The 27,585-nt window shown below is 36.9% G+C and overlaps 1 protein-coding gene across 1 annotated transcript in view; it reads left to right on the top strand.

The window, feature by feature from the left end:
• LOC134750280 (homeotic protein proboscipedia) overlaps positions 1–27,585 on the top strand; it is an 80,631-nt gene that overhangs the window by 14,859 nt on the left and 38,187 nt on the right. The window contains exon 2 of the mRNA XM_063685444.1: positions 9,595–10,227. Coding sequence (XP_063541514.1) covers positions 9,759–10,227 — 469 coding nt within the window. The 5' untranslated portion in view covers positions 9,595–9,758. The remainder of the gene's footprint in view (positions 1–9,594; positions 10,228–27,585) is intronic.

Here is a 27,585-nt window from a genome sequence, read left to right as displayed (position 1 = left end):
TACCTGTAACAGGTACATATTTTATGGAAAAGAAACATGTGATGCTGAAGTTCAAACAGAAATAGATATCAGTACAAAGATTATGAAGGATTTTAAAATAACAAAACACCGAGGCTGTAATACTGCTAAAAGTATTTCTGTGGATCAAGCCACCATAACTGACAATAAATATTTTGCTGGATTTCAATCTATTAAAACCGATAAACAGCTTCTAGATCTTGCAGGTGTTACTCTTAACAACTTCTACTTTTTATTAAAAACTACACAAAAAAATCACAAATATATGGTGAGCGAAAAAGATAGACTTCTACTTTTCTTGATGAAAATGAAACTTGGTGTCACATTTTCAGCACTGAGTGTTTTGTTCGGTATTCATAGAACAACAGTGTCAAGAATATTCTGCTCATACGTTGAAGAAATAGCAGCTGCTACATCGAATTTGGTTTTTTGGCCAAACAAAAATGCTGTGGAGCAGACAATGCCAGAATGCTTCCGTCCGGAGTATAGTAACACTCGAGTAATTATTGATTGTACAGAGTTTCCTATAGAAGTACCATCAAGTGTCGATAATCGTGTGTTATGCTACTCACACTATAAGAAGGGTTTTACAGCTAAAGTGCTTATTGGTATTACTCCAGGAGGCTTCATTTCGTTCAAGTCAAAAGTAAGTGGTGGAAGAAAAAGTGACTCACAAATAACAGTAGAGTCAGGATTAGTCGACTACTTAGAAAATGGGGACATTGTATTGGCTGATAAGGGATTTCCGGCAATAAAAAAGGTAATTGATGAAAGTGGAAAAGAAATTGCTATTATTATGCCACCTTTTCTCAAGAATAAAAGTGAATTTACAAGAGAAGAGACAGATGCAACTTATAAAATAGCTCGAGTCAGAATTCATGTTGAAAGAATAATGCAGCGACTAAAAATTTATCAGATTTTACATAAAATTCCTGAAAATTTATTTGATCACATTGATGATATTTTACATGTTTGTTGTGTACTGGTAAACCTGCAACCACCTATATTTTCCAACAAATAAAACAACAGTTTTTTTTACAATACTTATGTATTTGTACATTATTGAAAAAGCTATTAAAACATTGCATTTTAATTTGTTTTTATTTCACACATAAAACCTGTAAATGTTATGTTGCTTTTCATGCCTGATGGACCCTTATGCACATGGAGCACAAGAAACCATTATTAGGCATTGAACGCCACATATTTATAACATGGGCCCGTGGACCTATGAAAATGTGATAATCAATTTAAGGTATGTTATGACCTAGCACTGGACTGATCAAGATCTTCACAAGTCTACTGTACAGTCAAGTTCATAAATGTGTGTAAATTTTATCACCATATTGCAATGGATTAGGTGAAGAAATGTATGCATATTTATGAATTCGACTGTACATACCTACCATTTGTCATATATTTAGGTATGTTAGGATTCTAGGATATTAAAATGTTAAGTTCCTTACTTACATTTAGAAATGTGTATTGCAATTTTGAACTTAGTGTGATACTGCAATATTCAGCTACTTTACTATACCTATAAGTACATATAAAAAAAACAGTAATAAACATTTTCAATTACAACATTTAAACATTAATATAATTTAACTCTGTTAACTAAAATTTTATAATTAATCAGTATTTAGTACAGCTAACAACATAAATAGGTGATTCTTTTTTACACAAACATCTTTAATTCAAAACATAACACAAAGACTTGGAAGAGGAAAACAATGTAGAAGTTGACTTATGTCATTTATATTTAATAATGATGCTAACTGTACTTATTGAGATCAGTAATAGTTACCTTTTATTACATATTTGAAATGTTAATTACCTAACATTGTATTAATTATATTTTTACCTGTAAAACTACGCTGGTTTTTCTCACTTTGGCTTGTTCTTGTAGAATACAAGAGCGGTAGATAATAAGCAAAGTAAAATTCTTCACTTTTTAAAATTGCTGCTTTAATAAAGTCTTCGTCTCTGTCTACTCTTACTATGCAACTACCTTTTGGTGAATATATAAAGAGATCACATATAGTCATACCAGTGACATACATTTGCACTTGGATTTGGGTATAATATAATTTGCTTCTTTTTAGTTCTGGTTCATCATTCACAAACTCCAGATATTGCACGTTACATTTTTTTATATCAAAATCTACAATAGGTTGGTTTTTACAAGATATAGGACATTTAACTTCTACTAACATTCTGACACATTCATCACATACAACTACACCGTCTACACTAGTGCACAACCAAGGCTGATCTTTGCTAACAATCACTCCGAGTCTAATTACTCTGCAGGTTGTCAAAATTTGGTATTCTTCCAATGCATACTTTTCATTATTTTTACCATACTGAGTAGCTGAGCAATCAATTGGATTTGGAAATAAAATCTGTTGTGCTAGTCTCTCCACTGTTTTTGTTTTACGTACTTTTATGTTGTGTACATTAGTACTGGAAGAAATTCTTAGCTTCCTCGCCGAGTACCACTCTTCGCACATTGATTGTTCTATTGTGTCACTACATAATTTAAAAATGTCTTTATCTTCCAACACAACATTTGTTTCATAAAAGTTTTTTAATGTTTTTTCTATAACTAGACTAGAATCACTTTTGTATACTTCAAACTCTTTTCTAAAAATATTAAAGTTTTCAAGGCATGTCACACAATCTTCTCTTTGAATATTAATATCAGTCTGTTCTACTAAATTTTGGACAACTTTGCTAACGGAAATTTCAATATCTTCTGCACAATTTTTTGCAGCAGCTTCCAGTACACGTTTCAAGGCACAATCTTCCTTAAAATCTGAGACACCAAACTGAAAAGCCTCACACTTGTGTTTTTTTGATGTAGGATACATTTCGTGGAAGTATCTGCCTTTGGAATACTTTTCGTTCGTAAATTGTCGGACACTTGGCTTGCCCCATCTTTGTTCCTGGCTGGTTTTAGTGGAACTCTCTTCATGATTGATGTAGTAAATTAGTGCTGCAATGTGCTTGCATTTTCCACTTTTGTTATAAACACAATCGCATGTTACACTTGTAACATGACGATTGGTATTAAGAATTAAGGCTGTCTTGTACGCTGTCGCCGTCACAGAGGCTTGACGAACCACTCTGGCTTTGATCATGTAGCTCCTGTCGCCTTGCCGGATGTCTTGCACCTCCACTACGTGCCCAGCTAACACCAAATTTTTGCCCTTATTCATTGTTTCGGGCTGGAAGATAATTTCATGAGTAATGGCACGAAACCCTGTTTCCGTCACAAGCACGTTCATTTTTAACTGAAAACCACAATGCTAATGTAATTGGCAATACAACCACCGTCCAAATATGTCTAATATACTGTAAAATCATTAGATTTCATTGAAATTATTACGATGTTTACTTACTTCTCGTTTGAAAATTTTGTGACAGATTATCCCAAAGTTGCGCCCGCTAGGCGGCGCTGTCGTCGTGCACGGTCCCAATACAAAGTATCATAACAACCGGTGTAGCGGTTACGAAGAAATAAACAAATTACGATTTTTTACTTTGGAGCAGCCTGTTTGTGTTAGTAGCTCCTGAGCTGCTAAATAGTATGAAACCTTCTTCGACCTCTTTGATTATCTTTTTTATTTATGACACTAAATAACTTTTGACAAATGTCATCATTGCCGCATATTTTCGAACAAATTCTCAAAAGCACTGCCAATGATGATTACAGTATGTTTCTTTTTGTTGTCGATTACCTATTGGAAATAACTTGTTTGAAAATTTATTTTTTCATCTTTTTTTTACATACATACACACAACCATCAATTACCGGATATCCTTAATCGACAGTATGGAAATTGACACAAAAATAGGTACAATACATTAACTTACAGATTACAGTAGCACAATACGTATAGCGTAGCCCTTGTAAATTCGTTCAGAGAACAAGAGAACAAATCTAACTCGATCGCTACTCGATTAAGGGTCCGAATTGTGCGCGTAAAGCGGGCCTGGCGAAGGAGTTGCGTTCGAGCGAGCGGCTATTCTATTTATTTATTATTATTTCAGTCCATAGCGGTTTGGGTTTGCCTTGTTTTCTTGTACCTGATGACCCGACCCGACCCGATGATGAAGAGGAGTTAACAAAGAAAGTTATTTGTTTAAAGTTTATATATTTTTACTTCAGAAAGGTGTCAATGTTGATACCATAAATGAATTCGGCACCCCCGATTTATACGAAAACGTTACCAAACCCGGCCTAGCAGCTTTACTGCTGTAGATAATCAAGATAAAAATGAGAGCCCTAAATAAACTTTCAAGAGCGAATATCTCAAAAACGATACAAGATATCGAAAAACTTGACTGAATAAAACTTGTAACAAATTAAATCTCTTTTCATTTTGTATAAGTGGCCAAGTCGCTCAGACGCATAGTTTCCGAGATATAATCGAAAAACCGAAAAATGGAACCTTCAACCCCCCTCTCCCCCCCCAGCACCAGGGTTATGGCCGGAGACTTGATATGTTCACCTCCTAACTAGTCCAAACAAAGCTACGAAGTCAAAAATTGTGTTCCAAGCATTTCCCTCTATACCTTTTTTTGGGCATTTATTTCCTGGCCTATGATGGGAGGATGCAATGCAGGTATCCATAAGTTTCTGTTTAATCTTAACATGCATTAGGTACAATTTTCATAACTTTTTAAGGTCCCCAAAATCGTCTCCAATCGTTTGTAATTCTTCTTTCAATTTCAAGTTCATTTCTCTCTTGTTTAAACGAAATTTGTTTGCCCAGGTAAATGTAAGAGTTGGCATATTCTAGCTCTACATTTTCTATGTAAACTGGTTGTTTTGTTTTTTGGTTTCTCATAATATTTGTTTTGCTGCGATTTATTTCGAGGCCAACTTGTCGACTTGTTTCGTGAAGGTCGTTAAACATCGATTGCAAATCTACAACATTTTCGGATAACAAGACTACGAGTATGTCGTCTGCAAATCTTAAATTATTTAAGTATTTGTTATTTAGTCCAGTTTTCTGCCAGTTTAGTTTACCTATAACCGATTGTTACATTGCAAGGAAAATTGTTGGGGAATAGGTTAAAGGGTCTAACCCCTCTCTTGATAGGTATAGCTAGTCCTGTTGTTTCCAATCTTACTCTACTTTTGCAGTTTTGGTATAGGTGTTGTAATACTCTTAAATAGCTTTCTTCGATGTTTTGCGAATGTAAGGATTCCCATATAGAGTGATGGTAGAGTGTCGAAAGCTTTCTGGAAATCGATAAAGGAGAGGTGGAGTGGCCTGTTAAACTTGATATTTTTCTATCAGCATTTCCACGGAGTGTATATGGTCGACCGTGCTAAAGCCTCTTCTAAACCCGACTTGCTCTACCGTTTGATGTTTTTCAATTGTATTCTTATTCTTTTTTCTAGAATTGATGAAAACAAATTATAAACTGAAGTTAAACAATATATATATCTACATTAAGGCGCTTCGCGCAGTTTTTGGCTAAAAACTGTTACTTTTTAGAGCTTATAACTTCTAAATGAGTCAACCAAAAATTATGAAAAAAATATATATGCATCTTCACTCTATGGACAACAATCGCAACATTTGACTTTCTTCCTGAAATTTGTAGTTTCACCGAAAAAAATATAACACGACAGGCCGTTTTGCGGCTAACTTTGCTTATAACTTCTAAACGGCTTAATCGATTAAAATTATTTTTAAACTAACAAAAATGTTTTGACAGGTTCTACAAATGCAACATAGCTTTTCTTAATCAAAAAATATTTTCTTAAGAAATCGAACGTTTTTCCACATTTCATGCGTATGCAGCCTGAAAATGGCGTGGCCGGCAGTCGTGTGCCAGCTTTGAGACGAGGAGGCTGTGTCGCTCGTCGCTCCGTGCCTTCCTTGCACTATGTTCGCTTATGCACAAGCAAAGTGCTATAATATCGGAGTTATTGTGGCCAAAGAATAAATAACTGCAGAGCGCTGATTTGGTTGCGACGCGCATTAGCGAGCGCAACACGGTATTTTGCGGTCTATTACAATGAATGTAATGATAATATCCGCATATATTATACTATAATATACGTATGTTTGAGAAAACTTCATTTGAAATAAATAAATAAATGTTTTCTAACCGACATATTATAATGTCATTCAAGTTTTACGTTTTGAATAATGTTCCATTCCATCTCGAAACAATAAATAATAGATCATAAGCTACCTATTACCTATAACGTTGTATGTATGAATAGTACCTGTTAAAAAACATTGTTTTTGTAGTTTAAAAATAATTTTAATCGATTAAGAACTAGCAAAACGGCCTATCGTATTTTTATTTACGGAAAAACTTACTATTAAGTTTATTGTAGGTTTAAAATTAATTTGTTTACGTTACATGTCCGTCTTTGGGTCACAAACTTACATATATACACCAAATTTCAACTTAATTGGTTCAGTCGTTTCCGAGAAAATAGGCTGTGACAGACGGACAGACAGACAGACAGACGCACGAGTGATCCTATAAGGGTTCCGTTTTTTCCTTTTGAGGTACGGAACCCTAATAATGATGATATTCCCACGTAATGATTGAGAAAACTTCGAATTTCGAAAAATAACACATTTGTAGTAGTATATGAAACTAGTAGGTACTTTAATTTTATAAGTTAACTATTAATGGCATTATTTATATTTATTTATTACGGATAAAAAAAATTGTATAAATAAACGCACTGTACGCCTCAATTTAGTACATACCAAGCTTTAGCTATAAATCTTAATCCGTCGATTTGACTTAGGTATTTATTTGTAAGAAACAGATAAAACACAAATTAACTAATTGAGGCTTGTAAAGTATAATGCATAAGGGAATATATTTTTATTATAATTTACGACCTCTACACGCATGATCTACTCATACTCAAACAACAAAATATCTGCAAAAGATACACAAATACGAGGTATAGCGCCAAATGCCGCGCGCCTCTGGGCTGTAGGTTATTCTTTGAACCTCGTTCCGCCGCAGTCGCCGCACCGAGACGAAATTCACGTACGATCGCAGTGAGCGGGGTGCGGGTACAGAGACGCTGAGACGCTCAAGGCCAAATCAGCGAGAATCGTCTTAAAATGATATTTCACAAGTAGCAACTTAAAAATTATTTGCTACTCCGTCGAGTGGATGAACACTAGAGCATGGACGGAAACTAGCGCATTGATATATTGTATCTCTCTATAGGTACCTATATGAACTTTATCAAGCTGTGTCACGGGCCTGTCACCCTTAAGTTGATAAGAGTGAAAGATAAGAAATCCTATGCTGCACAAGTTTTATACGAATATTCTTTCTCTTACCCCCGGTCGCTCGGTGGCGCGTCTATAACTACTTGTATATACTATGTCTATGAGCTGTGTACATCAGACATTTTAATTATTTAACAAAAAATATGTTTCTAAAATAAATTTCATTGCTTCTTATCACGTAGGCACCCCGTTAGGGCGCGGACGTGTGGCGTCGCTTTTATGGTCCGCAACTGGTGGACACCCTACCGCCTAGATGTAAACTCGAAAACGTCCGCGACTCCCCGCAACGGCTCCCAGACCGAATGTCAATTAAAATTCAAACCGCGTTCGAAATACGATTTTTTCCACTGGAATTTGCGGCGCGCCCGAGAGAAATGGCGGGAACGCACCTTTTTGTTTTACTTTATTTTTGAAAATGGAACGGCTGGCGGTTAAACCTATTTTAATGCGTATGGGTTGCTCTGTGTTTTGAATTAAAATTTTCCGTCTATGCCCCGCATGAGAATGCGAACGAGCAATGAAATGTAATTTCCTTTGTGTTATGAAAATCTGTTGTATTCTTTATGTGCGGCTCAGTGTAATAATTAAAATGATATTATTGAAGTATATAGTTGTTATTATATTTTAACCAGGAAAACTTTTCACGCCTGACTATGCTAGAGTAAGATTATCCCCCTCGAAAGAATCCTTGCTTTGCCTCAGACATTTCCATTTGCATAGCACGGTAGTCTTAAATTTGGAGATCCCTCTTGTCTCGCGACGGGGTGCAGGTTTTACGCCGCGTTTCACTTTTCCTGAATTCCCTTGGGGGACCCTTAAAAACGCATAAAAACGAGAGCAGGGCCTACTTATGAATTTGTTTATGGCGCTATTTTAGCGATGTGTAGAGTAAAATCTGGCGGCTTATTTAACGGTCGTATAGCTAATTTTATGTGCAAGTCGCTATGTTAGGAAGTAAACGATGTATTTGGCAGAATATAGAGCGTGTAAATCCAATAAGGGCGATAAATTACGACAGATATAGAATTTATCGGTGTAATCATTAATTAAGAAGTTTTTTCAAGTTAGTTAATTATGACCCCCGTAATTATTATTTTTTAATTTACCAAGCAGCAATGAACTGTCATCGCTAGACATAACATGACATGACATTACGAGATACGAGCTTTTTATAGTAACTGCCAACGAGCGTTGACAGTTACTTTAAGAAGCTCGTATCTCGTAACTTGTGTGTTGCTTTACATTGCGGTCCGAATATGTTCTTCTACAACCGTTATTATTCTAACCTTTTGACGCGTGAATTGATGTGGATACCTAATAGTATTTTATACAATCGTGATATATTAGAGCTTTTCAGTCGAGTACCGTGTTTAGGCAACGAAGCTTGCTGAGTTGCCTAAGTGAGGTACGAGATTGAAAAGCTTGATTATATCACTATTGTATACAATACTTTTTCTACGAGTCATCTAAAATAATACTTTTTTACTATAAAACCTAAATAAATAATGAAAATTGGTACTACAAAAATGTAGTACAAAAGACATCAACGCGCGACTATTGTAGCCCGTTTACTGTTTAGTCTTTTCTATGGGAGCGAGGCGGCACGTGATTGGTAATTTTTTTTATAGTTGACTACAACGTATCGAAATGAATATTATACTTGAGTTGGGAGCCCAAACATTAAAGGACGCAATTATAGTTTTTTATACGAAATCTTAATTCAACCATTACAGTCGATGAGTAGAAAAATGCGATTTACCTATGGGGCCTTGGTAATGAAACCTATAATATTCACACGAAAGTCACATGCTCATAATGTCCATGCGTAATACGATTTAGATAAACCCACACATTGACCCATCATGCGATTATCAGTTCATAACAATTTTAATAACTTTATTGTTGGCTCGTCGGTCTGCGCTCCATAATGTTTATTGCAACAATAAACAATTTCGGGCACTCATTACTGGCGAGTTCATCACGACGTCAAACGCTTAAATTATTCGACACAGACCACGTAATGACGAGCTCGCATAATTGCAGAATAACCGCGAACAGCCTCCTGGCCGTGTTTAATTTCACAATTTGGGACTATTAGACAAAGCCTTGTGCCGTACTTAACAGCATTACTTATTCAGATCGCTCTCAAAAAAGTAATCTTAGGAAAACCTGATGACTATCTTATTTAATTATATCCTTTCTTTGTGTTAGAGATAACTGTACACATAAGACTAAGAAAACATGACGTAAATTATCTCTCATCTAACATTATCTGTTACAGATATAATGACGCTGCTGTTGGAAGTAAACAAAATAGCTTCAGGAAGCAGTTATATCAATTCCAATGCGTAAACGAAAATGTTAACGCATGAGGCCAAACGGAAGGCAGAGTCGTCACGTAAATGATCGTGCATTGGTTGTTACGCGTCACCGGCACCGGCAGCGATGCAAGAGATATGCAACACCGCGCTGCCGCTGGACAGTAACCCGCTCGTGCGTAAGATAAAATGCGAAGAGTTCCCCGCCATCAGAGGGAAGCAGCCTGTCAGAGGCATGGGGGTACGCGATGAGATGGAGGAGGAGTTCGCCGTGAAGAGCAGGAGTACGCCGCCCATGGGGCCCGCACCCGACCGCATGGAGCACGGCGGCAACGGCTTCTGGCTGGCTGCCGTCACCGCCGCCGGCGCGCCGCACCCTATGCTCGAGACCTGCACGGAGACCGGCTTCATCAACAGCCAGCCGTCCATGGCCGAGTTCATGACCGCGCTGCCGCAGCTCGGCGGCGGCGAGCTGAGCCCACAACACACGCCGCCCGGCTACGCGCCCGACCTTCCCTCCCCGGGCGGCGGCCTCAACGTCCCCGAATACCCTTGGATGAAAGAGAAAAAAACCACGAGGAAAAACAGCCAGCAAGGTCAGTAACGTATTGCATTTATTTTAGCGTGTTTAGAGGGAATATTGTATCGCACCGCACCATCGCGGCGCGGCGGCCACTTAACAACGAAATGGCTACTCCATCACGAAACGACGTTTCGTTTCGTAAGCGCCTAACTGCCGCGTGAATAACTACTTCGGAATTATTATTGTGCCTTTCAACGGCAGCAACAAATGGCCATTCAACCATTGTGTTCTGGTTCACGGTCCCAGAGTTTCTTTAATGAACATCAAATTACTCTGAAATATATTGAATTGTGAGGCTCACGACGTTTTGTGTGGGTAACTGTTGTCGGTGGGAGTGGTGTCGCGGCGCGGGTGCAGGGCGGAGCGGCCGTGCCGGGCATTATCCGAGCCACCGACCCGCCGCGACTCTTCTAACGGAACGGAACTCGACATGCACTATAACCACAAATTATAAGTGAGAACTTTTTAGATCATAATTTACATGCTGACAACTCATATAAAATGCTATCTTGCTATGTAGGATTTATGTCACTTCACTAATGATGCTTTAAAAAAACAGAAAGACATGTATCATTTCAATTTCCTTAGGCTAACTAGTAGTAATCTTTTTTGACAACTCGCCTTAAATATTGGACTCCATCAATTTTAGACCGTAGCCTACCGTTACTGTGTGGCACCGATTTGGCGATCTACAAACATATTTTTTATGGGGTATTTTGACACAATTAGAGTAACAATAGCTAAAAGCAAAGACGGAATGACCCCAAATTTGTCGTCGTCGGGACAAACGGTGGGTCAGACAAAGCGGGATGAGATGATCCATCATCATGAGTCGGGCGCGCCTGGGAACGGGCCTCACCTGAGGCCGATACATCATGCTCTACATGCGGCAAATTGCAGCTCCTGTGTCAATCGCGGCGCGGGAACATTTAATATTGGGGTCATGTCAGTACATCGAAGCTGAGAAAATTGACTTAGAGGCTTGTACTTCGAGGTGTGGCAAATCAATGTTCGTGCATTATTTATGAACATATCTTTTGCCAAGCTCCTTTTACTCCATATACATACAATTTAAGTACTTATATCTATCTCAAGATTCAGATATTTGCTGATTGACCAAATTTTGATTAATCTTTTAAATTTCAGCAAGGTTCAAGTTCAAGCCCAAGGCTTTTAATTACATTGCATATGAAGATCGCGTAATATTGCAAAATATGTAGAAAGCTATAATAATACAAAATACGATATGTGGAATAGCGAGATGATCGCTATTCCACGAACGTCATTCGTGTGAACTTTCTTACTACTAATTTTATCATTTCACACATGTAAGAACTTAAAACTTAAATATAATCAGGTATTAGCGTAATAATTGCCATATTAATCGTTCCAACACCGAAAGCCATAAAATGTATAAGATTCAAGAACTCTTAGGTCCTTTTGAAGGAGGTTTAGTCTAATATGTTCACCGCGATTAACGCAAGCAGGAGCGCTGCCCCCTGCCGGCCTCAGCAGGGGGCCTCTTCGACACGGTGTTAACACGCCGTCCGGCCGCCGACTTACACCGCTTGTGCGCTGAAATTTATTATCAGATTCCCTTTTGCTTTTACATGTAATTGGTCAGCACGAAACATTGCTGAAATTCATATGAAATTGCTATGATTACTACTACTAATATCTAAAATATTTTTAGCAATGAATAGATCAATGACACGACAGGACACAGATGTTTAAAAGACTACATGAAGCATGCATAAAATGACATGGTATGCAATTCGTAAGTAATTTAAACTGCACTTAAGAGTTTGTTTAAAAACCTGTATTGGTTTATCCAAAAGTTTCCCGAAAAGGTTGGTAGAAATTATTTTGCCATTTCCCATTAGCATTATTAGTAGGTACCTACAGATTAAACTTTAAAATCAATATGCATTCGAAGAATTCCCTCACCTTAAATGTTTATAAGCAAACTTTATACTTTATACTGAGATAGTGGGGCCGTGAACTGGGGGTAATCAGTCACTGTCGCCGCTATCGAGCGATGCACGCGGGCGGGCCACGCCGCCGGCGGAAGCGGGCAAGCGGGCGCCATGCGAGGAATCAATCCCGAGATTTCTTGACGTACGTCCAGTACATTCAAATTTTTGTAAGATATTAGGTATTTTTAATTTTTATTATTTTTTCATGTATTCATGAGATTGCGATTAACGGAACTTTAAATTAATTCGGTACTTTTTTGTAACTTTTTTTACTTAATTTGTAAAAATAGTATGATAGGACATGTAGGAACCTAAGGGTTGTGTAAGAAACAAAATTACAATAGGTGCCTACTTTGATAGTGATATTTAAAATGACGTTAGTACCTTTTATGCTGATAATCTTATTCCAGTTCTTAACAAAGTACAATGTCAAGCCGTTAATGGCGATTTACCTCTAAACTTTCATTTAATTTAAAAAAAATAGTCGAAGTTGTGCATATTTCGCATATACGTGGTATCCGCTACAGGTAAGGCCGCATCCTCTATGCAGCTCGGCGTTTGTGCCCCCGCTCTAAACTTAGATATTGGATTTACCAAGTTTTGACTGATTCTGTTAAGTGACAGCTCCTCGTCTATTCCACCCGTTTCCGCGCTGGATATCCGGTGGCACTTCTGCGTCTGCGTTCGCTTTGATATTTTAAAAGCCACGGATTCCAACATACCTGTTGTATATGTAGGTATGTATATCTCTTCTAGGGATAGATTTATTAAAGGACAAGGAGGTTAGATTTAACAATATTTGTTAAAAACGAACTTATCTAAAAAATAAAACTAAATTAAAACTAAAAACTAAAACTAAAAAATCCCTATCTCTACTTAAGTATCTATATTATGTTAGGTAGTAGGCAGGTGCAGGTTTTATAAAGTACCTATAAAAAAACAGCAAGTAGACTAAAAAGAAAGACAGAAATATAAAATAAATTTTCTTTGATTATTTTGGATTAATCAAAAGTTTTGGTAGGGAAACAGCATTTTTGAGTTTTCAAACATTTCAGTTAGGTACTTAGGTACGCGTTGTATAACAAGCAGAAATTGACTTAGAACAAAAATATAGTTTCAAGTTAATTTATTATTTGGCCAAGTAACAATAGAACGTTACATACAGGTCATTGCTAAAAACTAATCATACAATGTCTTAGGTAGATACAATTATGTAAATCAAAATTCTTACAGCTCGTTTATGTGATATAAGAATTATTTATATTCTCTTATAAAATCCTCGAGGCTATTTTGATGTTAATTTATCACGGTAATCGGTGTAACTATTAAACAAGCCAACCTGAATGAATCAGACTTTCTACTAATCCATAACCAAATCTACGAATAGGTACGAGTAAGTGCTATGAAGGCTGAGTTTCCTGTAAAAGTTTCCCATCGCTCCTCGGCATTTTTTCCCTCACCTATTCGACTGCAGCTAAAACAAATCGTTGAGAACCACGCCTCCGGCCATCTCGACTCGGAATTAAAACGCCCTGCCACGATCGATCATTCCGATTCTTTAATACAATTCCGTGTACTGCACTGTCTCAATTTGTTCGGCTTGTTTGATGTCTGACGCAAGATGTTATATCAAATGATACACGTTGATACAGCTGTCGGTTATTAAATGAAAGCAAAGAGATTCAGAATTGTTTGGAGTTAATTATGATGTTGTTCACATAATATCATTCATTTTCATTGTATGTATCAAATTCTTTCTTGTAGCGCAAACCAAAATAATTGTTTTAAAGTAGTTGGCTTTTTTAGCGTCATTTTAAACTGATGCAGTCAAAAGCTAAGACAGCGTTATTGCTCTGCGCTGGCAATGGCACCTGCTCTGAATGGCGCCATTTTTACGTAATTGAAGCAATATAATTTCCTTATTACCTACATTCCAAGAAATAAAATAGAGACATGCCGACACGCCACACCGACTAACGTAGAATTTACAATCAACCAATTTGAATTTGGATTTGATAATACTAATAATACAATACCCGAAGACCCCTCATGGGTCCCATATCATTGTAGTAGTCCAAAATTAAAAAAGTTAACCGTAAATCTTCCCTAGCAGGGAAGTGTCATTTTCCACGTTTGAAAGATTAGATTACAGGGATATTCTTACCCAACAAAAAACGAGCAAGTCTCAATATAACCCAATATAAAAAATAAGAAGTAGATATACATAAACACGTCACTGGGATCGCGTGCGTCCCCAATTAGGTTCCGTTCCGTCTGTAACTAAACAACTGAAATATTCGCTGTAATATGAGCCCATTTTATACATAATGATGATGACATGGGAACTCTGTCCTTTGGTGTCTTGCGTTGGCACATGGCGTTATTTATTTAAACGCTCAATTGGTAATAGAGCGCTATCAATATAGATATAATACGACAGGCGTATTAAGAAGCATCTACTCGAACATTGAGATCTGCTGGTTATTTAAAGTTGTCAATGTTGAATGCTTTGTTTTTTTTGCTTTCTTCCAGTATTTACATATCTTCTTATGTGCTTTACTCATAAAATAGGTAGGTACGTTCTTAAGTTACTAACAGTAGCAGCAATATATATATGTTTTTGTAGCTTTTGGTACTCCTTAAATAATAATAATAATATGTTCATTTACCGATATATTAAATTTGATACTTGTATTAAATCAATAGCCTATTTAACCTATAACTCTCACTACTGAGTATTTAAAACTTCTTCTTTACTACGCTGCTCATTTCGGTCCTTTGCTATTATCATATCACCCACATCTAAAGAGGCCGGTGTCGATTTTAGTCGCTAAAATGTAAAATTGATAGATTTAGTCGGTGAAATTGTACACCTTTTGTTACCTAATTGAAATAACAAGTACTGGTTTTTATTAGAACGTCTTCTTATCTTACCTTTTATCAGATCAATTTTTTGAAAACAGACTCATTAAATTAGTAATGCTTGCTTTTCTGATGGACGTTTAGGTAAACGCGCGTAAAGCACTGATTTTGTCGCTCTTATTTGTAAATTTCGTAAAGATTGGACGGCTAAACATGGTAATTTTGTATTACACATATCCTGTACTTGACGTTTATCAGACTACATTTTTATTATTATGACTTTGAAGTAGTGTAAATGAAAGTTAGACGAAATCAATTTTCTCCAGAAATTACTTCAAAACAAGTGACTATTTCTCTGAAAATCGACTTAATTTCAACGTAATTTTGATACTTAAACAATCTACAACATTTGCTGAAACTATTCTTATACATCAATTTGTATAATTTACCACCATAGATTTTTAATGAATTTTTCAAAACTGCCCCTTCTTTTCATATATTACCGGTGACGCACGCTCGCAAGTCTCGCGACCTCATTATTAAAAGGCAAGATGAGAAGACATGCTAATAGAAACCAATACTTGTTATTTAGATATTATGTAACAAAACGTGTATAATTTCAACGACTAAATCTGTCAATTTTACATTTTTGCTCCAAAATCGACTACGGCCTCTTAATAAAGCACAGATACGATAATACAAATACGAAATCGATAATACAACAATAAGACTCAATATTTTATGGAAACTGCTGGCGCCAGGCAGCTGATTTTACCAACAATGTCAATCCCAATGTATTTACACTTGTACTTTCGTTTGCAAAAGTAAGTCATAAATCTACCAAATTCGCAATGGTTGCAAAACGGTGGTTACGCAATAACGCAGGTAGTTTGATCCTTGTCGGTCATTGTGGTCCGCTTAATAAATCTCCCGACCGGCTCCCTTTGATTTATGTGAAAAATGACCGTAAATTTGAGGTTAAGAACATCGAAGGTCCCCGGGTTCCTATTAAGGTGAATTAAAACGGGAACAACAATTACTGGTTATGTAACACGACTAATCACCTCGCCGAAATTATTGATGGGTACAACGATTCCTTTTCGAAAATACCGCAAGATTAATTTACAAAGTATGTTTAAGAGCTATGAAAAAGGTACGCTTTGTAAGAAAATTATTACTACTTTCCGCTACCACATTCACTTTAATTGCTGTTGACTGTCAAGTATATACTTTATTAGTTTTATTACAAATACCTAAGGGCCTGTTTACACACTAAATAGTGTTTAGTGCAAGTTCATACATTTACTACTTGCGTTTAGTGGCAAATGTATTATCTCGCACTAAAAACTAATCAATGTGTAAACAGGGCCTAACGTAACGTAAGGACTCGTTAAAGTTTCATGAATGATATTTAATACAACATATTAGAATATTTGTTTGTGGTCCACCTCATTATTTACCTGGTAAAGGAACTCGAAGATTATTATTTTATACACTTAGGCCCATCCCATACACACTTACTAACTTCAGAGTTGTAACAAAAACAAAAGATAATAGCGAACACCAACCAATCAAACATGATAAAATCGCCCATAAATCTTTCAAATAGCTCTAAATCTTTCCAGTAGCTAATAGTTCATAAACAATTATTTCGCGGTATAATAACTGTATTCATCGGCTGTCAATACATCGGTTTTGATTTACGCGCGGTAACACTTTCACCTCTACATCATTCCGGGCGATAAATCAATGGCGTGGACTGCCCTTTGGACCCTGGGACGTCGCTCCAAACGCTAACCAAGCACTGGCCAGTTAAGAGCTTAGACTAACCAGTATACGTACGCTGTTCGATTTAGTATAGTTACGGATGTCTAGGATACACTGGTTCGCTCTAAAAACCAACTCTCCCGCGCTCGCGCACCGAATGGCAATGTACTGCCTTTTATCACCGCTCCTGTTCCCGGGTAATATACGTGCGACAGATCGCGGTGCATTAGGTCAGAACTCTTGGACAGATTCGCACGGTGTGATTACAGAAATTATGTGGGTTATCATAATTTTTGGCTTTTATTCGTAGAATTTCAGCCAGGTTTAGAATTATGTTGTTTTGATAACACTGAAAATGTTTCCATGGGGAGCCAACTGATAAAATTAACATTGGTCAACCTAGTTTTTTTATGAATTGTGCCGCTGTCTGTGAAAATATTAAAGTGAAATACATTTACCGATTCGTGACCGCGGCTGCCGCATAAAAAATAAAATAACATCCGACTTATCTTTTTTCGGTTCACGTTTCACATGACTGACGTGTGACTAGGCGAGTCGGAGATGACTAGGTCACATTACTATTATCAGAAACAGGTAGCTAAACCTGTTTCGTCTTTTGTTAGTCCAGTCAAACGGCAGCCGCCAACTTACAAACAAACAAACAAAGCGTAATCCGCTGCCTAAGCCGTCATGAAGAAATCAATAAATCACTTTCGCTAAGGGCGGCCGCGCACTGGGCGCCGGCTTTTGTCCTTCCATTGTCGGCGTAGATTTTTACGGCAATTAACGACACTTACCTGCCACGGTCTACGGTAATCCTATTAGAGTGGGATGGCGCTAGCTGCATGGGCGGTCGTGGGACAGAGACAGTTCAGCGTTTTTAGATCGCTTGTTTTCAATGAAAGGTGTGATCTCGCGACGGTAGACCGGTTCATGAACAGAACTTTTAATCGTAATAACTATTAATAGTTAAGTATTCTTAGTTTCTGGATACACTTAGGTTCACATAAGCATCTTTGATCGTTAGACCGCAACCATACCTGTAAATCTTTAAATACCCACTTAAACTTGTGATGTTGGTGGCAATACTTACCTACACCTAATAGATCGATATTCACTTAAAACACTGCTCATTTCATACCGATATTTGAACGCAGGATCAACAGCTTCTTAACCAATGTGATTCCACATAGACAACCTGCTCAACAAAATTCTTAATTCACTTTCGTTAATTGTAAAATTATTCAAATTTTTGTTAATGGATTACCACGTACATCTATCAACCCTAAACACTAATAGAATTATCAAGTATTCAAAATGCGATTGTTCATTTGACGGTGGATCGTTGGCGTCCCCCCTCGATCTCAAGTGAGTTGTTTGGTGGCTGTAAACTGATTTATCATATCAGCAAGAGTTTGCCAAACAAGCATCATCTTACAGGCATAAACCCCATATCGCAACCATTGTCACGTAAGTACAATACATTTTGAACAATATGTGCTTAAACTTTGAGTACGTATTCGCGCAGCGTAGATTAGGTAGCGTCACTGCTGTGATATCAACTGTAACAGTCCATGTAATACTTTTATGCATAGGACTTTCAACTTAACTGTCAGGAGTTTAGGTTGTATATTGTATGGGTGTTTGTAAAGTTAGGTCGTTTTTGGCGGTGGGGTTGGAGACATTCACAAGCTTGTCTGAGACGAGGGTGGCTGTGTATCATGTTGTCCGGTTTCCGGACAAGCCCGCCCGTAATTAACCAACTTACTACGTAAATGTTTGTTGATAAAACTTAAACTATCCCTTGCGACTACGTATGCAAGACGTCGTGATGCTTAAACCGTAGGTATACTTAGTCGGGTAAATTTTCTAAATTGCTTATTAATTTTTAATTCGACGGCGAAAAGAATAAATATTACCATTAATATTTAGTTTATTTAAAGTTAAGAAATGATAAGTATTGTTTGAATAGTATTTTCATACAATTGCACCCGTTTTCATTTGATCATGGGTTCCTGATCGTACTAGTACGATCTTTGATTCTAATATTTTCTGCGATTGTAATAATAACACAACTATTAACACTAGCTATAAAATATTCAAGCAATCACACATCCCAAACCTCAACACCGCATATTAACACTCGCGCGATAAATCACTGCGTCTTGGTTTAATCATGCCGCGTTATTAATAACTTGGCTTTGGAATTAAACAATAAATTGGGAGGTAATCGCGCGTCGCGCTAACCGCTGAGTCAACGTTTATAGAGACAAATTGTTGCACCAGTTACTGGGAGACGTATTAATCTTGATGCCCTCACTAGCAGGGGAAGAACTTAAAACACATCGGAACTACAACATCGAACAATTAGGAAGATCAGAATTGAATAGTAATATTTTATTTAGATATGTACCTATGTATTATAACAAAATTTTAAATTGCAAGGTTACATAATATATTGCATTGCAATTCAAAACTTTAAAATTTAATCGATATGTCAATTTTTCTGTGAGAACCTAACTAGTAACATAAAAATTTGAAAAACCTTCCATTTAAAAAGCAATTACCGAATTGAAACTTCTATTTGGTGCTCTAAGACAATTTTATCATGTGTATTCTAACTAAAAATTCTGAATTTTGTCTGCATACATTGGTCAACTTGTAATACATGTTTTAAATGGTGTATGACAAAAGAAACTACTACCTCGGCCGCTGCCACTGTACTTAATCGTGGGATGTCGCCCGTAGCGCTACGCCGTAGGCTCCCTTGCTATTGCTACGAAAAAGCAGGGAGGCTGACACGTCACTGATCGATTTTGAAATAGTTTACCTTAAAAGCATGAGAATGAGATTAAGGTTATCGAGATAAATTTCCTAGTGTATTGTATTTTTTTTTATAAAACATGAAAATATTTATATAACATTTAAAATGTTCACGTTTTTAACACATATTAAAATATAATTAATTCGCGATAGACCCGATAAAATTGTATTTTAATATGAAAATATGTATGTATGTTAAAATAAATGCCTATATTCAAGTTTCCTTTTTCGTAACTTTTATCTTAAATTTATTTTCATCCGTGGCCTGTAACAATGCTTGCGTTTCGCGATTAAAACCATGAACGAAACTTAAAGGCCATGGCATTCAATTTACATAAACGTCTACAAGCGTTTTATTTATGCTAATGCCCTTACTGACTGACGCAGACACGAATGTCATTTGTTATGATGTGTGTCATTACATTAATGCTAGTGATAATTAAGACCGACGTATGTGCAGCGAAAAGTAATGTAGATACGATTTATTGAACGAGAATCACTATGAATGTGAGGAATAAAGGCGTATGTGTAGTTTGAGCTGGAACGCTGATACGACTTTTTTGGATGCGATTTTTATGTTTCTAGTTTTCGAAAAGGGCCATATGAGATCGATTTTTTGTGTAATTTGTGTTATTTTGTGTTTTAGTATTTGTCGTGAAAATGTTTTATTGCGCCAATTTGTAAACTATGTGTCAGCAGCGGTCACAGTTTATAGATAGAATCGCTGTTAATTGCGATGTTGGACATGCAATTGAATTATTGGAATTTATGTACGTAAATGAAACTCTTAGTGCACGTTTTGAAGATATACTATGTACGTAATTACGGATTATGAGATTTTATAAATCATGTTCCATCTACATATAAATCTTACTTATTTATATTGACTAAACTGATGCGGGTGGAGACACACAGTCCTTTAACATAGTTCCACAGTTAAGCTTCTAACCTATCACCTTTCTTTACTTCAAGTTGCCATGGTAATGGCTCCATGAGTCACTCAAACCCCAAAGTTCATGGTATATCCATTTACCAAATATGCATTTGTGGTTGTTATAAGCTATTTTAATAATAGGTTATCTAGGCAGGTAATGTTAGTAGAACTTGATACAACATTTCTTCTAACAAATTGTATCACTATTGTCTCCTGGACAACTGGACAGACGAACATCATGAAATTGTTCATCCACCAACAGAACAGCCAATGTTAAGAAAAATGTATTACAGCGTAAATTTTGGCATAACATAACATGTCCATTTGCGGAACGTCTCCAAACACCTTAAGACAAATCGATGGTAGACAAAACACGCCTTATCCCCCTCGCGACGTACGACTATTAGTGCATCCGTCATTAGTCTCCGTCACCGCAGCGACGCTGCATAAACGGCCGTTTTGCCAAATTCCTATATTACAATATTTTTGGAACATACTTTGTAACGCGACTTGGACACTATTAGGGAACATTTGTTTCAAAAGTATATCAGGATAAGTTGTGTGATGGTTTCTAAATTGAACGTCTTTGCGTTGTTCTTCGTGCACAATAATTATTTTCTGTCAAAGTCAAACAAGAGACAATTTACGAAAACAACACCTAACGAGTCAAGGAAAAGCGAATAATTTTAAAACTAACACGGGACTTAATCGCGTAAAACTTACGTTTATTTATGTTATAAATAGTTGTTGGTCAAGCAAATCTTGTGAGTAGAAAAAGGCGGTAAATTTTAAAAATGTTGGCGGGAAGGGTTATCGTCCCATAGAACATTTTAATTTATCGCATTTTTCTACTGACAATATTTGCTTGACCAACTATGTTACTGTTTTATTTTTTACTTTTTTTAAATATGTATCCACTTGAGTTTGACCATAAAGAAGAACTTTCCATACTATTTTTTTCTACAATAAGGTGAACATTTCCGAGCATATTGGAAAAAGTTTTTTTTTTTAACTTATTTTCATTGCAATCTCAAATCGAGATTCTAAAGTACAGAAATAAGGTACAAACGTGGTCTACGCATAGCATTCTTTAAAATTCTCACATGAACGCACTCCAATGAGTAAATGGCCTAATTTAAACTCTTTTTAGGGTTCCGTACCCAAGGGGTAAAAACGGGACCCTATTACTAAGAATCCGCTGTCTGTCTGTCCGTCTGTCACCAGGCTGTATCTCATGAACCGTGTTAGCTAGGCAGTTGAAATTTCCACAGATGATGTATTTCTGTTGCCGCTATAACAACAAATACTAAAAACAGAATAAAATAAATATTAAAGTGACACAACAAACGTGATTATTTTGTTATTTTTCCCCTCACTAGCTCGGAAAGTTGTCTTTTATCCTTCAAAACAAGCGGGGAAAAACGCGTTTTATCCACTAGTGGGGAAAGTAATTTGACCTTGGATGGAGCGTGTTTAAGTAGCTTGACAGATAACAAAACGTAAAACGCTCATGATAATGGTTCGTTCGATATTAATTATCATTAAATAAATGGTTAGAGAATCTAATAAAAAATACCAAATTTAGCTTTATTTAATGATTTTAAGTCATAAACCTTAAAATTCCATAAGAAACGTTTGTTTTTTATAATGATGTTAAATATAATTCTGAACGCACAAGTTGAGTCGATGCAATTTCAAAACGCATTGTTGACATTTCATACGTCAGAAATGTCAACATTGTCAACAAATTTTTTACTTAAAAACTTCTCGTGTAAAAATACACAACTTCCAGAGTTTTTTGTTATAATATCGTAAAAAAATTAGTGATTCCAGTGATGAAGATGATCTAACGCCTGTGGATGTTGCACTTTCCTCGCTATAGTGAGGTGAAAAGTTTTGTGTTACACACGGGTGAAACACTCGCGGGTAAAATACAACTTTGCACCCTTGTATATCAAATAACTATTTTGTGTAATGGTCGGGTCGTGCGCGAGTCCGACTTGGACTTGGCCGGTTTTTTTTTAATTCAAAATTTGTGGTACAGAAGTTATTTTATTTGAATATAAAATCGAAATTACCTCTAAATTAATATCGTTTATACCCAGCGCTTCTCATATATTTTCAAGTAAGTATGTATAGTTGTGTGTTGTGTACTTACATCAGCCAACTTCTCATGGCTGTCTTCAGCCTGCAATAACGATGTTGAGGCACAATTAACAAGGGCAATAACGTGACAGCGTCCGCAGGCTGAAGGGCTGAGGGCGTTAATTTGCTAACGCCCTAATGAAAGCCGCGACTTACCGCTGACGGCTCCGATCCCCGCCTAGATAAACGCTCTCAAGAATCTCACAGGAAATTGGCGTTTTCAGAACTCCCAACTTGTTCGTAAACTTGCACGATAACATCGATAGGCCTTAGTTAATCTGCTGGCCAAGAGAAATGCATACTTTCATATAAATTCGGTGACGTTAATTAGGTATATCAAACTCGTAGATAACGTGCACTCTTTTGTCACCAGGGATTTATTACAATCGTTTTTAGGGTTCCGGACCTCAAAAGGAAAAAACGGAACCCTTATAGGATCACTCGTGCGTCTGTCTGTCTGTTTGTCTGTCTGTCCGTCTGTCTGTCTGTCCGTCTGTTACAGCCTATTTTCTCCGAAACTACTGGACCAATTAAGTTGAAATTTGGTTCACATATGTAAGTTTGTGACCCAAAGATGGACATGTAACGTAAACATATTAATTTTGAACACGGGGGCCACTTTTGGGGGGTAAATGAGAAAATTAAAAAATAAAGTTTGTCAAACTATATCGTGTTACATATCAAATGAAAGAGCACTTTGTGAGAATCTCAAATATATTTTCTCCCTTTATCTCCGAAACAACTGGGTCAAATTTTTTGAAAAAATACACAAAATAGATCTTTACCTATGGATCACCGGAAAACCTATTAGAAATGTGCAGTCAAGCGTGAGTCGGACTTAATTACTTAATTTTTGATCCGACCCCTACGGGTTTTTTAAAGACATTTCACATAAAAGATACCTTGTTTAAATTGTGTAATGTACCGAACCCTTGGAACGCGAGTCCGACTCGCACTTAGCCGGTTTTTTCTTTGGTTACAGAAAACTTATGGTTATTTGTTTAATGGGAGGCAATATTAACTTGAATCAGAACAATACAAATACCTAAACCACCATGATAAGAAATCCAATTCTCAAAATATCATGAAAAAAATATCCACTGACCTTATTTCAAGCATTAGCTTAAGCATCACTCGTGGGAACAAATTAACTAGTTCAAAACAATCACAGTGGAACAATGGCTCGAACACCGGCGTTTAATTTAAAGTACGTCACGTCTGCTTCAAATAAAGCCGCCCTCGCAATATCGAGAGTGCCATCGATTCCCATCACGCGTTGGAACTAATTTGATTTTAGCATATTAAGGGGAACATCTAGATATCGTCCCTTTTCGTGGAACAAAGTCGTAGGTGCTTATACGTCCTATAGTCACATGAGGCTTTACGTTCTTAAAAGTACGACATAAGACGCTTGCGCCCTCAGGTAATAACGCAAATGATGTAAGGTGTGCCGTAATATCCATCACGCGCGGTATTTGCTTATCTATGCATACACGGAAGTGTAAAAATCGTCGTGAAAGGAACTGAGGGCTTGGTGTAGCGCTGCTTGTTCGAATTAATTCTTAAAATCGATTGAGTAAAGGAAAACGTTAACTTACTTACCTACAATTGTTGTAAGAAAACTTGGTCACTACCTATATGGAAAAATTGGATTGGAGCTCAAAATTAGAACAAGTCAAACATAAATGCATATCAGTACATTTGACATACACTGTTTTTTTAATGATGGGCAAAATCCTCGAATTATGGTTTATGTTCAAATGTTTATTGTTCTTGGATTTTACTATGTCCTATTAAATTACAAAAACAGAAGTAGAGAATGTGTAAGTAACTTTTTGAATGTTTATTGCCGATAATTGATCTCGTGAAACTCCTAAGCCATTAGGTACCTAATGTTTTTCGACATCGTATTACGTAGGTATTATTTAAGTGTTGTGTTAAATTGATCGAATAAAACAAGTCGCGGCCTCAGAGCGCAACACCGTGAAACAAAATTCTAATATATTTTTATCTGATTCTGTTACGCAACAGCCTGATTGCAGTAAACCCATTTAACTTTGTGAATGTCCCCGCTCAAAAATACCTACCGAATATTCCGCTGCTTCGATTTTATTGTCTTCGTCATTCCTTTTTTACGATACATTTGCTTTATTTATCAAATTCGTTTAGTTCGGAGATTAAAAGGAATATCAGCTATAAGCTACCTTTTAACTGAGGCGGTTGGTAAGAAGTATTACGGTCAGCCACGGACTCATCGAAGGCTTAGCTGCATGAAACTAATTGCATTTTATTAACTAGATAGTATAATGTAAAATATAAAATAGTTTTAGTGTAATCACTTTTCTTTTACTAAAAATCACCGCGCAACTTCCTTACATGAGGTAAGTGGTAGATCGACAGTAGCTTTCGATGCGAACCTATTCAAATTGAAATAAAAGTATTTTTGTATATTCTGTAATATATGCAAGAGTAGTTGGTAAAGTATCACAATCAAACGGTAGGAAGCACGGGTCGGAAATAAAATGTAAGCTCGGAGGGTAGATAAGTGGGCTCGTGGAAATGTGCCGGCCCCGAGCGCAACCGAGCACCTCCGAGCACCGACCTCTCAATCGGATGCCGGCTACATAAATAAGACTGGATGAAGGCCTTATCTGAAGTTGTCACCTCACTTTGTACCTTTGATTCTGTGGTAGGTAGTTGAAAAGTGTGAGTTGGAGACTACTTATCGTGGATGCCGTAATGCTCTTTTTCCTGCCTATTCTACTAAAGAGCGAATCTATTTCCCCTCTCAGTCACTCGTTTTCGTTCAGTATCACAACCAATTTTTGTTATTGGCAAGCTAGAATTTCTTAAATGCGTTTAATATAGTTCAGTTTTTTTTTTGCATTTCAAATCGTGTAGAGTCGGGCCAAGCTAGCTCTGCAGCTGCACAGATTCTACAGCGATAGAGTGTAGTGTGAGTGAATGTGTGTGTGAGTGGAGTCTTACAAAAAACGTTAAACCTGTAATGGCTCTTCCACATTTTGACACGTCATATTTGGTTGCTAGTTAGCTGAATATTGCTTAATAATGTTTTATTTAGGCGCCGCTATTATCAAACTATTATTTATTTCAGTCGTTGAATTAATTATTTTGTTTAATTTTCAAATTTTCAGTGAATACCTATGAAGCAGCGATATATTTCTAATTCCATTTCCTGTTTCGTAGTTATTTAGGCAATTCATCGATTCCTCCGGTTTCCTCCAGTGGTTTGTTTATTGAACCGCGAAGCATTTGTAATCGTTTAATACCCTCAATTCTTTATCAGCCGCGGGGGAATCTGTATCCGCGCCACCCCCGCCCTAATGTATTACTTGACGAAAGCTATCTGATTATCACCGATACAATTTCATTACACCCGTGCCTCAATATCCTTTAAAACTTGCTTCTATACCGCATAATCGTAAAGTCTCATCTGCGGATGAAAGTTATTTATTAGGTCAAGCGTCAAAAGGAAATGAAATGAAACGCAAACGATACAAACTAAAGCAGGCACAATAACGACGTCATTTGCTTATCAGTTGACCATTACCGAAAATCGAACGACACATTTCCCAGAGTCCGAATATCCCGACTGACATAAAAATACCTTATCAAAGACCTTCCATTGAAATGTGCCATCGATTCCAATAAGTATTTACTTTAAAGAAGACATAAATTCTGGCCATTTAGAAAAATAAAAACATTCCGGCTCTTATCGAGTTCGATTTTTAAATAACGGTGCGCCATTGAAAGCTAACTCGAGGACAAGGTTTTGTCCCCGGTTCCCCTTTTTTCCAGGGGAGGAATTTCTTTTCGGCAATTTAGAGGCGAGCAGATAATAAAAGGGCTCTAACTGCTCCGATCGCACCCTAATGAAAAGTTGAAAACTCCTCATTTCTCTATCAATAGGTTACGTTTCATTTCCGGGGACCATGAGCTTTCCTCTAGCATGCGCGAAGTGCCGTAGTAAGTTTTCGTTCGTTATTTTCTATAGCAGTTGCCTAATTGAGAATTGAGAAAGAGTGGCGAATGACTTAGCTACATGAATTAATGCTCTCAGTAGGTCAATCAAATAAACCAGGAACCACTTTTTGGGAAAAACCGCGAATTCTTTAATATTCTCGGTACCGAAATGTCCAATGCACGTATGCACATAAGTGGCATAAGTAATTTTGGACATAAGGGCCTCGGAATTACGGCTTTCCTGCTCAAGATTGCCTACTGTGTTTAGAATTTTATCTTAAACATGCTATCATTTTTTCATCGCAATTAGTTTTATTTTAATCCCGATTGAGTTTTCCATAAGTTTCACCGTGTCGGTCCTGATCCGGGCAGCTCTTGACCCACTTGTGCTGCACCGGGAGCAAATCGAAAATCAATGTGCCAACGACCTCGACTCCCGCGCTCGCCAGCATTTGCATGGCGTAGATTACTCCGGAATAAACCCACAGACGATTTAAAACTTAAGTTTGGATTTCGCAGATGCTTAGTCGAACATTGGTTCCCAACAACAGGCGCCTATCGAAATAATGGAGATTTTCTTAGTTAACTTACAGAATTCATCGAAATAATCCCCATTATTGGACCTTTCAAATGGGTTTAGTTACACCGAAAGATTCGTTATTACCGATATGTACATATTAAGATACGTATCAAGTTTTTTAACAAACAAGTTAGTAAACTTAACTATGCATTTGAACTATTTAGATATGTTTCGTTATATTATGATAATATTGTTGCATCGAAACTTATTCTTTGATGTTAAAAGAGTTACCACAAATTCTAACCCAATGTATTAAGACTCCACCTAACTAAGGAATCAAAAAATTATTTTGTTGGATAT

This window comes from Cydia strobilella, chromosome 2, assembly GCF_947568885.1.
Source record: "Cydia strobilella chromosome 2, ilCydStro3.1, whole genome shotgun sequence".
NCBI lineage: Eukaryota > Metazoa > Arthropoda > Insecta > Lepidoptera > Tortricidae > Cydia > Cydia strobilella.
Note: the sequence above shows the minus strand (reverse complement) of the source record. Positions and strands in the feature narration are given on the sequence as shown.